The 14620-nt window shown below is 46.1% G+C and overlaps 2 protein-coding genes across 5 annotated transcripts in view; both read right to left on the bottom strand.

Annotated features, from left to right (window-relative positions):
* peak1 (pseudopodium-enriched atypical kinase 1) overlaps window positions 1–534 on the bottom strand; it is a 111452-nt gene extending 110918 nt beyond the window's left edge. Inside the window, 1 exon segment of the mRNA XM_056416343.1 lies at window positions 187–534. The gene's annotated coding sequence lies outside the window, so the exon portion shown is untranslated.
* A 4128-nt stretch (window positions 535–4662) lies between these two features.
* On the bottom strand, window positions 4663–14062 carry hmg20a (high mobility group 20A). Of its 4 annotated transcripts, none has more exons than XM_056416365.1 (9): window positions 13969–14062; window positions 11318–11407; window positions 10951–11160; window positions 9155–9287; window positions 8572–8609; window positions 7604–7679; window positions 7089–7304; window positions 5562–5694; window positions 4663–5138 (listed from the first exon to the last, which is right to left on the bottom strand). In XM_056416365.1, exons 2-9 carry the CDS (start codon window positions 11381–11383, stop codon window positions 5135–5137), a joined length of 876 nt encoding a protein of 291 aa, XP_056272340.1. In that variant the 5' UTR covers window positions 11384–11407; window positions 13969–14062; the 3' UTR covers window positions 4663–5134. The 4 variants fall into 4 exon arrangements, with proteins under 4 accessions (XP_056272340.1, XP_056272342.1, XP_056272341.1 ...); XM_056416367.1 differs by lacking the exon at window positions 13969–14062 and adding an exon at window positions 12657–12675; XM_056416366.1 differs by lacking the exon at window positions 13969–14062 and having other exon boundaries at window positions 11318–12636.
* Between the last annotated feature and the right edge of the window lie 558 nt (window positions 14063–14620).

Genomic DNA, 14620 nt, shown 5'->3' with positions numbered 1-14620 from the left:
GCGCTAACGTAACTCTGAGCCGTTAGCTCTTTCGCGAAGACACACGACATTTCTCTCCCCTCCACGCCCCGCTTTACCAAACTGGAAGTTGGCCGCCGGAGGAAACTGACGAGACTTGTGGCTGAGACACTTTACATTTCTGGAGAGAAAGAAGAAGAAAAAGAAACGTAGATAACTTTTCCTTACCTTTCAGACGCCGAATATCCCCACGCGGATCCTACCACTTCTCGGCGGCCGTAAATCCCGGTTTTGACAACGTCGTCCTCGGCAGGAATAACGAAAATCCGAGCGTGTGTGTGTGTGTGTGTTCGTAGCTCAACTCCTGCCAGTGATTTCTCTGCGTGGCTCCGGTAACAGCCGCTGCAGTTTTTTCCACCAGCCTGGAGCGGGCACGAGCGCACTGGGATACTGGGCAGGCCAGGAGAACCGCGTGAACGCGCAGCAAACCGCCTCCATGGTGGAGATCCAGATCCAGAGACGTTCAAGGTGTTTGCTCTGAATTTGTATTAATAACATTCACTTGTATGTTGTCACTTTATGATATTTGCAATAACCTAACCCAATAAACTTGATATACTGCAGTTGTTCACATTGTTATTACACTTTTTAATTGGTAGATAATGAAGCCTGCTTTTAATTTAACTGCTTAATGTAATGCTTACCTAACTGTTGCTCGTGTCCCGTAGGTGCAATTAATATAATATAAAGCTGTATTAATTCCGCCTTTATCTTGGGGTTCTTGAACATGTTATATGATCGGCTCATATAATGTAAACCTATCATACATGTGTGAAATATGAAGCAAATTAAGAGGACACAAAAGCCAGTAGTAGTGAGTTAGCTCCACCATGGGCAGCTACGTCTTTAGAATGATCATTATAATATTATAATTATTAATAATAATAAGCTTAAACATCATGGAAATACCACGGCATCCATTCTGACAAACCTAATTAACCAGTACTTGATATTTAAAGTACATTTTTGCTGATAATTCTTCGAAAAGGACATTAAACTAACATTTTTACATTGTGGTTTCGATACATTCACTCAGGTAAATTATTTGAATATTTCTCCCATATCACTTGTCAGTTAAACTGCATTGTAGCCCACATCCTACTGTTCTATTATTGGGTGTATACTGTGTTTTGGGTTCTTTTTTTATTAATGCCTATAAAGAAAAGATCATCCCAACCCGTGTTTGTACGAGGTAAGACGTGCTGACGGATGTGTGTGTGCGTTCCATTCAGATATTGAAAAGCGTTGAGAGCGGTCACTATTATTTTACTGACGTCACGCTTCTCATGAGGGATAATGACCTCTGGTGAGGAAATCCCCTCTTCTCCTGCTGCCTTCGCGGGCTGTTGGAAATATACAACTCATACTTGAAAGCCTATTAAGTACAACTTTAGAGCATTGAGAGAGAGAAAGAGGAGAAGAACCTGAAGGCAACACACATGGGAAGAGGAGGAGGAGGAGGAGCAGAGCTAGAGGTTGACATGTGGGAATGACTCAGGTTTTTTCTTCACATTCCAAGCATTGTTTCCTCCTCCTCCTCCTCCTCAGAGATGAAGCAGATGATGATCAAGGAAGAGGAAGTTAGACTTGCATTTTCCGACTAATTCTCTCATTCTGCAGCTGAATAAATAGTTGGGGGAGAATTATATAAACATATTCACACACACATTTCACTCATGCAGGGGAGGGCCGTGCTTGTCTTTAGAAAAAATGTAAGGACTTAATCAGAAAGGACTTTTGCAGGCATCTCCCAGAGAGCCCACGCATTAATCCCAGATCACTTTTAAAATAACTGAATGAGAGATTAATCCAATATGCATCACGCAAAGCATGACGCTTGACATGTCTTTGCTCGTTATCCAACACATTGAGGAAAATGACATTTCCACCCCAAAATGTGAGTCACCGTTGTCTGGAACCGACGTTTGAAGCGACTCACGTCGACGACAGAGTTGAACATGAGGACACTGTCGCTGAGGGTGGAAGAAAAAGACAAATAATACTTCAGGGAAAAAGAAATGCCCCCCCCCCCCCACCCCCCACACACACACACAGACATTGAGTCTAAATCTAAAGAGCAGGAGAAAAAAAACATCACTTTGAATCTCACAAACCTTTTTCTACACATTACAGAATAGTTTGCCCGCTGTCGTCCCGGCGTGCTTCGCTCGGATCGCGCTTCAGAGAAACTCGTGATCATCACTCTGAGAAGAACTCATCTCCTTCAGACACGTTTGGGGCGAAAACTGCCATCGAAGTGGCATTTTGGTAGATATTGTCCCAGAGCAAGCGTCCGTCCCGCTTCAGTGTCCTGAAGAGAAGCACGGAGGACGACCGAGACGGCAGCTGCGTGACGTCTGACCTTTGATGTCCCGGAAAGGAAGAACAAGATGATGCACGGCGCGCTCCAACGGGCCGGTCGATGGCGACCTTTCATCGAGTTCACGAGATTGGTCCCGAAAGTAAACTGGGTCACATGAATTTATTTAAGGCAACAAACTTTATGAGAGAAGTGACTTTTCTAAGAGTCCAAAGCCCGTTGGTGGAAACTCTGAACTGAACACTGGGACAGTTTGAAGAGGAACTCTCAGATGCTACAGGAAGAATTATTTGAAAATCATCCAGGGGTTGAAGAATAGATGATCCTGCTCCGAATGATCCCGGAAAACTCCATTTAAAAAAGGCGATTCGAGTCACTGTGGACAGAACAGTGGCCTTCAGCAGTGACTCTGCATACATTACTTTATTCATCTAAATAAGAGGGGATTTATATTTGGGTCATAAGAAAACCTTTAAAAAAATAAAATCAATTCCTGTTTTGTCTTATTGCAGATGGTAAACAATACATCCCACATAACAGAGGCACATCCACGCTGCCACTGCTATGATGACCGGCCCGACTCACGGAAGGTGGCTCATTTTGACCCTGTAAGTGTGTGTGTGTGTGTGATTGTGCAAACAGAAACCATCCTAGACATCGAGGCCCGCTCAGCGCTGACTCAGCGCATGACGCCTGAGTCATATCTCTCTCTCTCTCTCTCTCACGCCACCACTCCGCGGGGCAGGAAGCCAGGGCCAAGGATGCAGAATCGGCCCCTGCTGAGGTGGGCCTTTTCCAATAATAGGGCATCGAGAAGGGAGCGGGATGGGGGGGGGGGCATACAGCCACCCCGCCTCCGACACTTCTATCACATTTTAAGAGCCGTAATAACCGCTTGAAGCTGGGTGAAAGAGGTCAGAGTCGGTCCTTAAATTCAAGGTCAAACGGGATAACAAGGTATGACATAATACTCTTCGCCATTTATCCCCCCCCCCATGTGGTTTTTTCGTAGCTTTGGGGCGACATCAAAGCTACAACAACAAAAAGGACGCCGTATATAAGCTCATTATACAAATGAGCTTTGGGGTCTACCGCACACACACACACACACACACAGTTAACATGTGAAGGATGATGATCCCAGAAGTGAGAAGGTAAACAACGCTAATAAGGTGGTGTACGTGAACGTCCCCACGGCACATCTATAGCGCGCTGAAGAGCTGCCATAGGAGCTGTTTACATTTACGGCAGCAGCGCCCGGGGAGGCCGGGGAGGAGGCGAGGAGGCGAGGAGGCGAGGATCATCCCCACAAAGAGCTGCTGGCCTCGTCGTGCGCTGACCGCGTGGTGCGGTCCACGTTGTCGTTTTGGTTTCACTTGTTTCCCTTCGACTGTAAAAGTCAGGACCAAAACAAGCCGTCGTTCCCATCCGCTTCCAGGTTGACCTTTGACCTTTGCGTGAACCACAATGTCCCGGGGGTTTCCGTTCAGTCTCGTCGTCGTCGGTGAACGTGCGCGACGAGCTTTACTGTAGGAACCCGCCGTGTTCCCCCGTGGGAACACATCCGTCGGGGACATTGTTGGCTGTGACACGTGGAGCCATTGTGGACAGGAAGTCTCAGCTGGCAAAGAAGGAAACGGGCATCCGCGCATGGGAAACAGGAAGGACTCATAATAGAGTACGATGTTAGCAACTATTATAATTGGCCAGCTGATGCTCAAACAAACAGCAACATAATACGAATCATATTAAAAATGGACTTTATCTGCGGATGTGAACGAGCCAGTGCAAAGTCATGTCTCTCTCTCTCTCTCTTTACTTAACCGATCCCAATCCTCTCGCCTCCACATCGACTCGAGGTAAACGGCTTCGGTGCTGACGAAGCTACATTTTTTTTGAGACAGTAGACTTCAAAACCAGGATGTAGAAAAAGAAACGAAGTCAACCGTTCTCCCCGCTTTTTGAACTCGGCGAATACTTGAACTCTCTTTGATGTTCATATTGCATTTTAGACACGCCGTCTCAGAGAGATCTGATTGAAACACACGACCAGTGGTTTCCTCATGATTTTTTGTTGTTCTTTACCCTTTTTTTCCCTCCTTTCCCTTTGTATTCTATCTGTCTTAATTTGTAATGTAAAATCTAAATAAATATATATTGAAAAAATTGAAAAACACACGACCGTACGCTGTTATATAATGTAGACAAACTTTTAGTTATTCTTGAATAACATTTTTCTTCAAATAACTCCAGTCCCATTGGAGCGTCTCACTTTGAAACGTATTCCCAGCGCGTCACGAACACGTCCAAACAAACCGACAGCGCAAATGTAAATACGTTTATTGAAAACACAAACACTTTTCCACACAGGAACAAAAACAACAAAAAACAAATAAATGGCACGTGTTTCTCTTCGACAGATTCTGGGAAAAAAAGGAAAGTCTGCTCAACGGTATTCTTGGAAAACATCTTGGATGACGCTTTAGAGACCGCTGCGGAAGCATTTAGCGAGAAGTGGACAGTGAAGACAGAACAGGGGCAACGAGAGACGTCCAACTCTGTCATGTCCGACCACCGGAGTATTTTACAAAAAACAAACTACAGCTATGTTTAAGTCAGAACAGAGGTGTGTAAAACAATAATAAATAAATATGAGACGCTACGTCACCTTCGCAGGAGTAATAAAAGATTTTTTTTAAAATCAATTTGGGACGACGGAGCCGACGGGAAGATTCCCCGTCGAGGAGGCGAACGGCGCCGGGACTCGATCCGTCAAATCGGCGGGACTCGGTCCGATTATCTGTGACAGCAGAAGACACGCTCGTTATTCATTCACAGCTCAAACAATTAGAAACAGCTCGACAACAGAAAAATAAATGGACCCCGGGGTGAAACCGCACGACTTTTAGACTAATTGATTTGAGTTGGCCAGACATTAAAAAAAATCTCCTTAAAAAATAAATAAAAGTCGTCCTTAAAATAAATAAATAAAAATCCTCCATAAAAAATAAATAAAAATCCTCCTCAAAAAAAATAAAAATCCTCCTTTAAAAATAAATTGAAATCCTCCTTAAAAAATAAATAAAAATCCTCATTAACAAATAAATAAAAATCCTCCTTTAAAAAGAAAAAGGCACTACATTTAATTGACAAGACCATGAATCAAAACATAAATGAATAGGTCATCGGATGAGTCGATAGCGTGCGGTCGCCGGCCCCTCACCTGTCCAAGCGGTTGACCACGTCCCTCACAGTGTTGATGAGATGCTCGTTTTCCTGGGGGCAGCTGACGATGACGCTGTGGAGCTTCTTCATGTAGGAGTCGATGCTGTCGAGCGTGGGCGTCTCTCCACTGGCTGTGGGGCACAGGGAGGAGGGTGGAGGGGGAGGGGGGGGGGGAGGCCAAAAACGTGTCACTCAGACGGGGGAGTCGATAACCGCACGATGACGCAACCGATGTCGTTCTTTATTTCTAAATCGCTGCCCACGTAGTCGGTGAAACGCTTTAAATGAAGAGCTCCCTCAAGGCCGTCGCCTTTGTGTGTGTGTGTGAGTGTGTGTGTGAAACGTGTGGGGAGCCAAATGAGATTCCTTAAAGTGGATAATGAACAGGTGCTAAGAGCAGCCCAGCAGGGGTCCGGCTGAGCGGTGTGTTTGCTCTCTCAGACTTCAGGGCTCAGTCAACAGAGCGGGGGCTCCAACGCGCCACACACACACACGGAGTTCACGAGCTTAAAACTCGGACTGTGGAGCCAATAGTTGACGACGTTCCGTCTGTCTGTGGGATCGATGACTGATACGGGGCGCAGAGGCAGCGCTGGCGTGGGATAATGTGCGTCGATCTTTTAGAAATGAAAGCAAGAGCCATTTCAGTTTATTTCCCCCACACACACCCATCATGAGACGAGAACTCTGTATCAGAACACATCGGACACATTCAGGATGCTGCGGGAACACAGAACCTAATTATTCATCTGAACCATTTTAGCATCTTTGTTTCATTAAAAAGAAGTAGAAGAGTTAGAAGAAGAATAGTAAGAAGAGTAAGAAGAAGAAAAGAAGAGTTAGAAGAAGATGAAGAAGAAGTGTTAGAAGGAGCGTTAGAAGAAGAGTAAGAAGATGATGATTTAGAAGAAGAGTTTGAAGTAGAAGAAGAGTTAGAAGAAGAAGAGGAGGAAGAGTTAAAAGAAGAGGAAGGGTTAGAAGAAGGAGCGTTAGAAGAAGATGCTGATTTAGAAGAGTTTGAAGTAGAAGAAGAGTTGGAAGAAGAGGAGGAGGAAGAGTTAAAAGAAGAAGAAGGGTTAGAAGAAGAGTTATAAGAAAAAGAAGTAGTTAGAAAAGTTAAAATAGTTAGAAGAAGAAAGTTAGACGAAAAAGAGTTAAAAGAAGAATAGTAAGAAGTGTTAGAAGAAGAAGAGTTAGAATAAGAGTTAAAAGAATAATAGTAAGAAGAGTTAGAAGAAGAAGAGTTAGAATAAGAGTTAAAAGAATAATAGTAATAAGAGTTAGAAGAAGAGTGAAAAGAAGTAGAAGAAAAGTTAAAAGAAGAATAGTAAGAAGAGTTAGAAGAAGAAAGTTAGAAGAAGAGTTAAAAGAAGTAGAAGAAGAGTTAGAAGAAGAAGAAAGTTAGAAGAAGAAGAAGAAAGTTAGAAGAAGAAGAGTTAAAAGAAGTAGAAGAAGAGTTAAAAGAATAATAGTAAGAAGAGTTAGAAGAAGAAGAAGAAGAAGAAGAAGAGTGTGGTCTCCTCACCTGGCAGCGGCGTGCTGTTGAAGCTGGCGGTCAGCGCCTGCCTCAGCGTGTCCAGGTGCTGGTGCAGCAGCCCGTTGCGCCCCCTCTCCTGCAGCACGTCGCCCTCCAGCCGCTCCACGGCGCCCCGCATGCTCTCCACGTGCTTCTGCAGCGCCGCGTTGCGCTCCTCGTACTCCATGTTGGTCTTACGCAGCTGACGCATCTCCGCTTCCCGCGCTGCCGGGGGGGGGGACAAGTGTTAACCGATGGATGACAAAGGAGGAGGAGTCAGGAGGAGTCGGGGAGGAGCCGGCGTAGCGGTTGGCGCCATCATAAATGTTTTATTTGCTCCGAGAGGCGCGACTTGTGGAACTGTCCCGGGCCGACGGAGCGCTGGACCACAAAGTTCCCTCGAGGTCGCGGAGGAAACACTTCAGAGAAATGGAGGTTTTTAAAAAAAAGAAAAAAGACGCCGGCTACAAAAGGATTTCCCGGCCAGACGAGCCGGCGGCGCTCCAGCTCTTCTGCCTCCTCACCTTTGCTGTGGTTGAGGAACTCCTCCGTGAAGATGGGAATGTCGAACACGGTGCGGTCCTTCCCTTCCGCGTCCTTCTGTTGACACAAAGAGGGAGGCGGCCATTTACCTCGCTGTGCGGCGGGGAACTGATGCCATACCTGGCCACGGGGGAAATCCATCGATCCAGGTGAAGAAATGAGATGGGGGGGGGGGGGGGGGGAGTAATTTCATAAACAGCGCTGCTAAGAAATCAAGAAAGGCCCTGGAGCGCTTTGCAATAACAAAACAACGGAGCCGGTCTCACTCTCACCTCCTCATTCCTCGAAGGAATGAGATTTCCCTTCGAGTTTCCCGGTTCTCCGACGGGAATGCCGACAGCAATAAAAGTCACCTTCATGCGTCGAGGGTCTCACGGGGAAAACCTCCTGATCGCGTGCAGGAGTTCATAAATATGAGTCACACACTTGGCAGGAGCCAAGTGTCGGGATTATGAACACAAAACGAGGCACTGGAGCGGATTAACCCGGTTTTAGGGACGCAACAACGAGCACTTAATGGGTGGTGGGGGGGGGAAATGATCATAAACAGGCTTGTGATGTCACACGCTCACGGTGAATGAAGCTCCTGTGGGTTTTTTTAGGAGAATATCTGTCAAATCTGACAGATTGGGTCGACCTATCTGAACGTCTGTTTTGAGGCAGTCTGTCTGCGACTCCCCCCCCCCCCCCCCTCTCGTCTGGCCGGGCGCCATCTTTGTTCCAGATGTTTCGTCTAGACACCCGGTCTCTATTTATCCCCGAACGCTCGCTTTTGAAAGCCGGCCTTGGGGGCGGGATCGGGAGGAGTTATCGGTACGGGGAACACCTCCCCGTAATTGAGTATTTTGTCGACAACTTTTCCCCCTCCACCTCTGCAGTGACATCCATCCACCGCTGCCTCATTAGATGTGACGTTTGCTGTGATCAGCGGCAGGAAGGAGTTACTGACCTCGTGGAGCGCCTCGCTGGCGACCTGGTGCCCGACATCTGGAAAGGAAGGAAAGAATATAAAGACGGAGCACAGCGGAAGATTCACGCTTCCTCCGGGCGCCTTTAGTAGAACTGATACAATGAAAGTAATGAAAAATATACATATATATGTATTTAAAACATCTCTGCACTTATTGTTGGATTGGGAGTCGATTGAATTGAAGCGGAGCGGCTCGCGTCGTCAACATTTCCGATATCCAGACCGAGACGTATCCGCGGCAACAAAGGAGATGATGCGGACCATGTGTTACGGCGGCGTGGCCTCACGCCGACCCGGAGCTCAGAACCAGAACGATAACGAGCTGGAAAACCTTTCCCTCTTTCCTTTGACTGAGCAAAAAGCCAAATGGTGCTCCCCGAGTTCCAACACCGGATCCTAGGGCTATAGACTCAAAGTCTGGAGGTTTTTTAGCGTGGGAGGTGAAAGAGGGGCGCTGGTTGTGTTGATCGACCCGTCCGAATCTCACCAACACATTCGCCGTGTTGGACTTAACCGGCGGCGCCCTTTAACCCGGCGGCGGGGCCCACGGAGCGGATCTCACCTCCCCGGTGCCGCTTGCCCATCTGCTTCTCCTGGACCTTGCGGATGAAATGCTTGTAGGCCTCCGTCTTCTGGTACTTCTCCAGCTCGCGCATGTAGCGCTCCTTGTCTCGCTCCGCCTCCTCCAAGAACCGCTGAGGGGAGAGAGAGAGAGAGAGAGAGAGACACAGAGAGAGAGAGGTGAGAACGTGGATGAAGGAGGATTATGGGCGAGAGTAATTATTTATAATCAGGATGAGTTCCCGGTCCAGAGACAAAATAAAGTCGGTAATTTCTCAATTTGCGTGACCTGCATTGCCCGAGGCTCGTGACGGGATCTAGTCGTATCATTAGTTTGGGAATTAGAGGAAACACGAGACGAGCCGTCTTCACGCAAAGACCTGATCCCGGGACATCTGACCCGGCTTTTTACTCGCGGTGCAACAATCCCCAGCTCCGGTCTCCGGGAACCAGATTTAAAAACTCAACATGTCCAGATTTCTCAGCTCAGAAAGAAACACGTAAATAAGTCTTGAGTCTTGGCGGTGATTTACCGACTGACGGAGCTGAGGCGTTTTGTTTCAGAACATGTGAAGCATTGATCCAGGCGTACTGTTAGACACTCATACGAAATACTAAATAATAATCCCTGATTTAAAAAAGAAGAAGACATAAAGCGTATTTCAGATGAACTTATTGATCTGAACACAGCGGTATCGACCCTTGTGGTTTATGATGGGATCTGCCTGAAAGTGTCGTAATGGCCCGATAGAGAAACTCTCCCCTCCGTCTCTCGAGTGTCTTTCTGGTATTCTTATCTCATCGACTTTGGCGAGACGATCTGCGACACGTCGTCACTCTAACAAAAACACGGTCAGGTGCGAGTCGGCGCTTTTGTCGGCTCCGTGGACTTTTTTTCCCCGACGTGGTATTTACACAGATGAAAATAGCCTCTTACTGTTGAAAAATAGCCTCTTGGCTAACTCTGGCACATTTACTGAAATGTTTGTTTCAATGTGCACTGTCCCTTATTAAATAAACCATAACAATAACAACGAGCAAGCGGAAAAAAACGAGGTGCAAATCTCGGCTGGTTTGAGAGTGTTAGATGTGCTCAGGCCTTCAGTGCAGATCCATATCTCGGTTCCAGTCTTTTGGGGCGCCGTTGCTGCGAATGCTGGCAGCCAAAAGTAATGATGACAAAAACATATATATACACACCACCTTGTTAAGAAGAAGTTTGTTCTTTAACCCAGTTCTGTAGATTTTCCTCCACTACCTTCTCAAAACCTGGAAGGACCGACTGGTTTCCTGTCCTTTCATTTCTTCTGGATGTCCAGATCAGGTTTAACATCAGACTCATCTGACGCTGCACACTTCAAGTAAACTTGATGAAAAAAATCTAAAGTGTATGCTTGGCAATTAAATAACTCTGAAAAATGCATTAAGAACGGAACTGACTGCATAGTGTGTGTTTGTTGTTGTGTATAAATATATAATCGCCGAGCCTCTCTGTCATCGCGTTGGCCTTGTTGCTTCCCCTTAATAAGTGTTTGTTGCTTTAATGCTTCCTTTGCCGGATATACATGAATTAACTTTATCGTATTGTATTTTGTTTTCTTGCACGGTTTAAATCAAGACATTTTCATTCACACTCGTGGTTTCTGTGTCACTTGCGGTGGCGAGTGTTGTCGTCGTGGAGATTTGGGTTGCAGCGTCCCCTGTGCACTCAACAACATGGATGGAAGCTTTTTTTGCAGGCGATCTTAATTAACAAAGCGGAAAGTGCAGAACCTTCGACAACCTCGCCCCCCCCACCTGCTTGTCCTCGGGGGGCAGCTTGCTCCACTCGTTGCCCAGCATCCTGGTGATCTCTGGGAAGGGCACGTCTGGACGCTCCGCCCGCAGCTGCTCCCGCCGGTCGTTCATGAAGCGGACGTAGCCCGTCAGGGGGGCTTTGGGTGCGTTGCAGTCCTTCATCGGCTTCTTCCTCTTCCTCCCCTTGGTCCAGCTGCCACGCCGGGGCTTCTGCGAAGATCAAGAAAAAAAACAGATGTGTTTTTTTGGAAGGTTCAGGTAGAAATCTCCCCCCCCCCTCCATGACATACACTGGCAGGATATTTTGGGAGTTTGACTTGGAAAAAACTGAAAAAAAGATGCCATCTGACATCTGTGGGTCTCTCACCTCATCTCCATTTCTCTGGCTGTTGTTGTCGGCGTTGGTTGCCGGAGAGCCTGCCTGCTCGTCCATGACTCCTGTGACAGCGGGGGAGATCTGCAGGGAAACAAGAGGGAGGTGATGGAATAGGACATTTAAAGACTTTTTCTATCTAGGGGGGCGGGATCTAATAAAAAACGAGGACACATATTTCTGGCCGGTGAAGATGGGTTAAGCGTGTTTTGAGCCAGGGTTGGACCGAGGTGTCACCGGGGACGCTGCCCGGCCAGGAAAATCGAGCGCAGACTGTTCTCCAAACTCCCCCAGAGTCTTGGCTCCGAACCTCCTCTTGGCCGGCCGCGTTTCCTCTAATAGAAATGTTTTGATGCCATCAATCATTATTGAGCAAGTGAAAGCTAGAAGAAGAAAAAGAAAAAACAGATGCTAATTTTGCTTATGGGGGAAGAAGTGTTGTGGAACTGCCTCTTAATTAGAGACGAGAGAATGGCACGTGTTTGTTTGCTTAGCTTCGGTTCGAACTAAGTTTTAAATAAAATGTATCGTCAAAAAACCGGGGGGGAAAAACAGTTTACATCCGAGCTTAAAATGACAATATATTTGATTGGGATTTAAAAAATTAAAAAGCATGCTGACTTAACCCTCCTGTTACCTTCACATTTACTCACATATTTTACCCTCGGGGGCAATTTGACCCCAGCAATTAAAACCTCCAGAAAATTATTAGAATTAATATTGCTTCCCAAGTTTAAGTGTGAGGTACTTTATGTTTGTTTGTTGACTACCTAAATCAGGGATTCCCAAAGTGTGGTGCGCGCACCCCTGGGGGTGCGCGAGCTGCCTCTAGGGGGTGCGCGAGAGGAAAAATGTAATGGTGTAATAATTAATATTAAACATTCTCAGGGCTCTCAAGTGTCATTTCGGTCTTAACTCACGCACTCCCGCCACACATCGTATTTCTTATGCTGAAAAAAACTCTCGGCTATTTAATGTTTGAATGCAGGGGTGCTCAATACGTCGATCGTGGTCGCCGCCGAGCTCCGACGCCGGTCTGCGTTTTTTTTTTACGGTGTGGGGCATTGGGGGTGCGTGAACCCGGTCGGGATGTAGAAGGGGGTGCGTGGTCTAAAAAGTTTGGGAACCCCTGACCTAAATAGCCATTTAAATATATAAAGAAGTTGATATTTCTTATGTTTGACAGTGAAAAACAGCCTGGGGTCAAATTGACCCCAAAGAACACCGACATTAAACATTGAATGGGGTCAAATTGACCCGAAAGGTAACAGGAGGGTTAAGAGCACAGCCCAGGTTGAGTAAAAAACAAAACACAACATCCTTGTGCCTTAACCTCACGACCTCTTCTAGATCACAACGTGGGAAGTGAGTCTTTGCATCCTGGATGTGGTTTCTGCTCCCTGACACGACGACTGTGGGGAAAACTCATGGGGGGGGGGGGGGTAGATAGTTAGTATTTGTTTGCTCTGCAGCAAAGCAGGTGCTTTCTTCTAAACACTTCTGCGATGCTCAGGTGAGTTTCCCCAGAGGCCTCGAGATGCCTCCGTCACAGATACCGTCAAACAAGAGCGGCAACTACACTGTGACGCTTCTTGAAGCAAGAAAAACGGTTTAGCTGTGAACTAAACACGTCAAACGCTCACAAAGAGCACACACATTATAGTACTCCCGGTGTTTTGCTTTTCAACCCTTAAATACAAACTATGCCACAGCGCCACCTGCCGGGGGAAAGTACACATTGCATGATTTCAATCGATTCTTCCCTCGACAAGACGAACACAATATGTTTTAAACCATTCTTTCATAGTTTCACATGTTAAAGATGACGTTATCTATTGGAAATAAAACTTTAACACTGCTTTGGGTCTTTAATTTGGAAAACTGTGTGACGAACTTTACTGTATATTATAGCATTTAAAATCAGCTTATTCTAAAAGAGGAATCCCAGAATAGTCTAACCTCGCTATAAATGAACCCAAGTGTCCAACAAAGACTTCAAAACGGGGTATTTGTTTTATTTAGTTAACAACTGCGGAAAACGGACATTAATTCGCATTAAATACCACAATAAGTGACGTTAGCGTTCATCGCTCTTTGTTGGTTGTCACGTTTACTAACGCGGCAGGACGCTCCCGTGTGGTCCTTAAACAGGCCGGTGAGTGGACGCAAATACACGTAAAGTATCAACTTGTACGTGACATTAAATGGACTTTAAAACAGCGATGATGAGACACGTTGATGAAACCCATGATCCCCACTGTGCCGACCCACTGGCGTCAACGGACACGAGCTAACGTCAACCGTAACAGCTGCGCCGTCTCCAGCTCCACGGACTAACTGCTTTATGGCCGCTGGATGCTGTGTTGTTCGCGACCACTAACGTTAACTGTTAACAAATAATAAAATAAATCAAAAAGGCACATTTAAGTTATCGTTATTAGAAAACGAAGGTCGAGCGCGAGCGAATTGGGAGAAAAAAAACGATGTGCCCAGCTAGCTAGCTATCTTTGTAGCACCGAGCTAGCAGGCTGCTGGCTAGGCGTCGTTCCGCTTCAGGTGACGTCACGTCGTCAATGTGCGATTTTAAACGGCATAAAGTTAGATTTTTAACGCGCATTCGGTGAAACAGTCGAGTGAAAACCAACCTCTTGTCTCGTAATCCTTAGCCGTACCTTTACGAACGATTTCCCTAATCAAAACAATAGCTACAGCAGCGACTGCATAGAACCAAACCGCATAGACAAGCAAACACGGAGCAAAGGGGACGTTTACATTATCCCCTGCAAAAAAAAATACTAATTTGACTTCTGCCTATTATTCCTATTATTCTATATCCTTTTTTAATATTATCGTATCGGATTTGAGTTTGCGCTTTGTCAGAGAGGAGGTAATCAAACAAGAGATACACAATTGTATCTCATACTCTTGCTGGCTGGCTTCTGCTACAACCTATAAGAATATTAAAGCTATTTCAACAACACGATGTGCTTTCAAACCTGAATGGGAACACAAAGACCGTCCAAATTAGGTTAATTGCTACGTGTAAACTGGTAATTACAGCGAACCGCTCTAGATATTCTAACTCTGTGGCCCCCCGTCGGTCACCCTTTTCTTCGTGTTCAAACGCCAATGTGTCTTTAAGGGTGTTGCTGCCCCCTATCGCTGGGTCTGCACATTACACCTCTTCCAGAGTTAATTCTCTCGGAAAATGTCCAACTTTTATTTGTCAGAAGTAGGAAAGTAGGCTAAGCATCAGTGCTCCTATGAGGCATTACACCGACAAGAGGAGGAACTATT

The sequence above is a fragment of the Pseudoliparis swirei genome, chromosome 6 (genome assembly GCF_029220125.1).
Source record: "Pseudoliparis swirei isolate HS2019 ecotype Mariana Trench chromosome 6, NWPU_hadal_v1, whole genome shotgun sequence".
Taxonomy (NCBI): Eukaryota; Metazoa; Chordata; class Actinopteri; order Perciformes; family Liparidae; genus Pseudoliparis; species Pseudoliparis swirei.
This window is presented reverse-complemented; position numbering and strand designations above follow the sequence as displayed.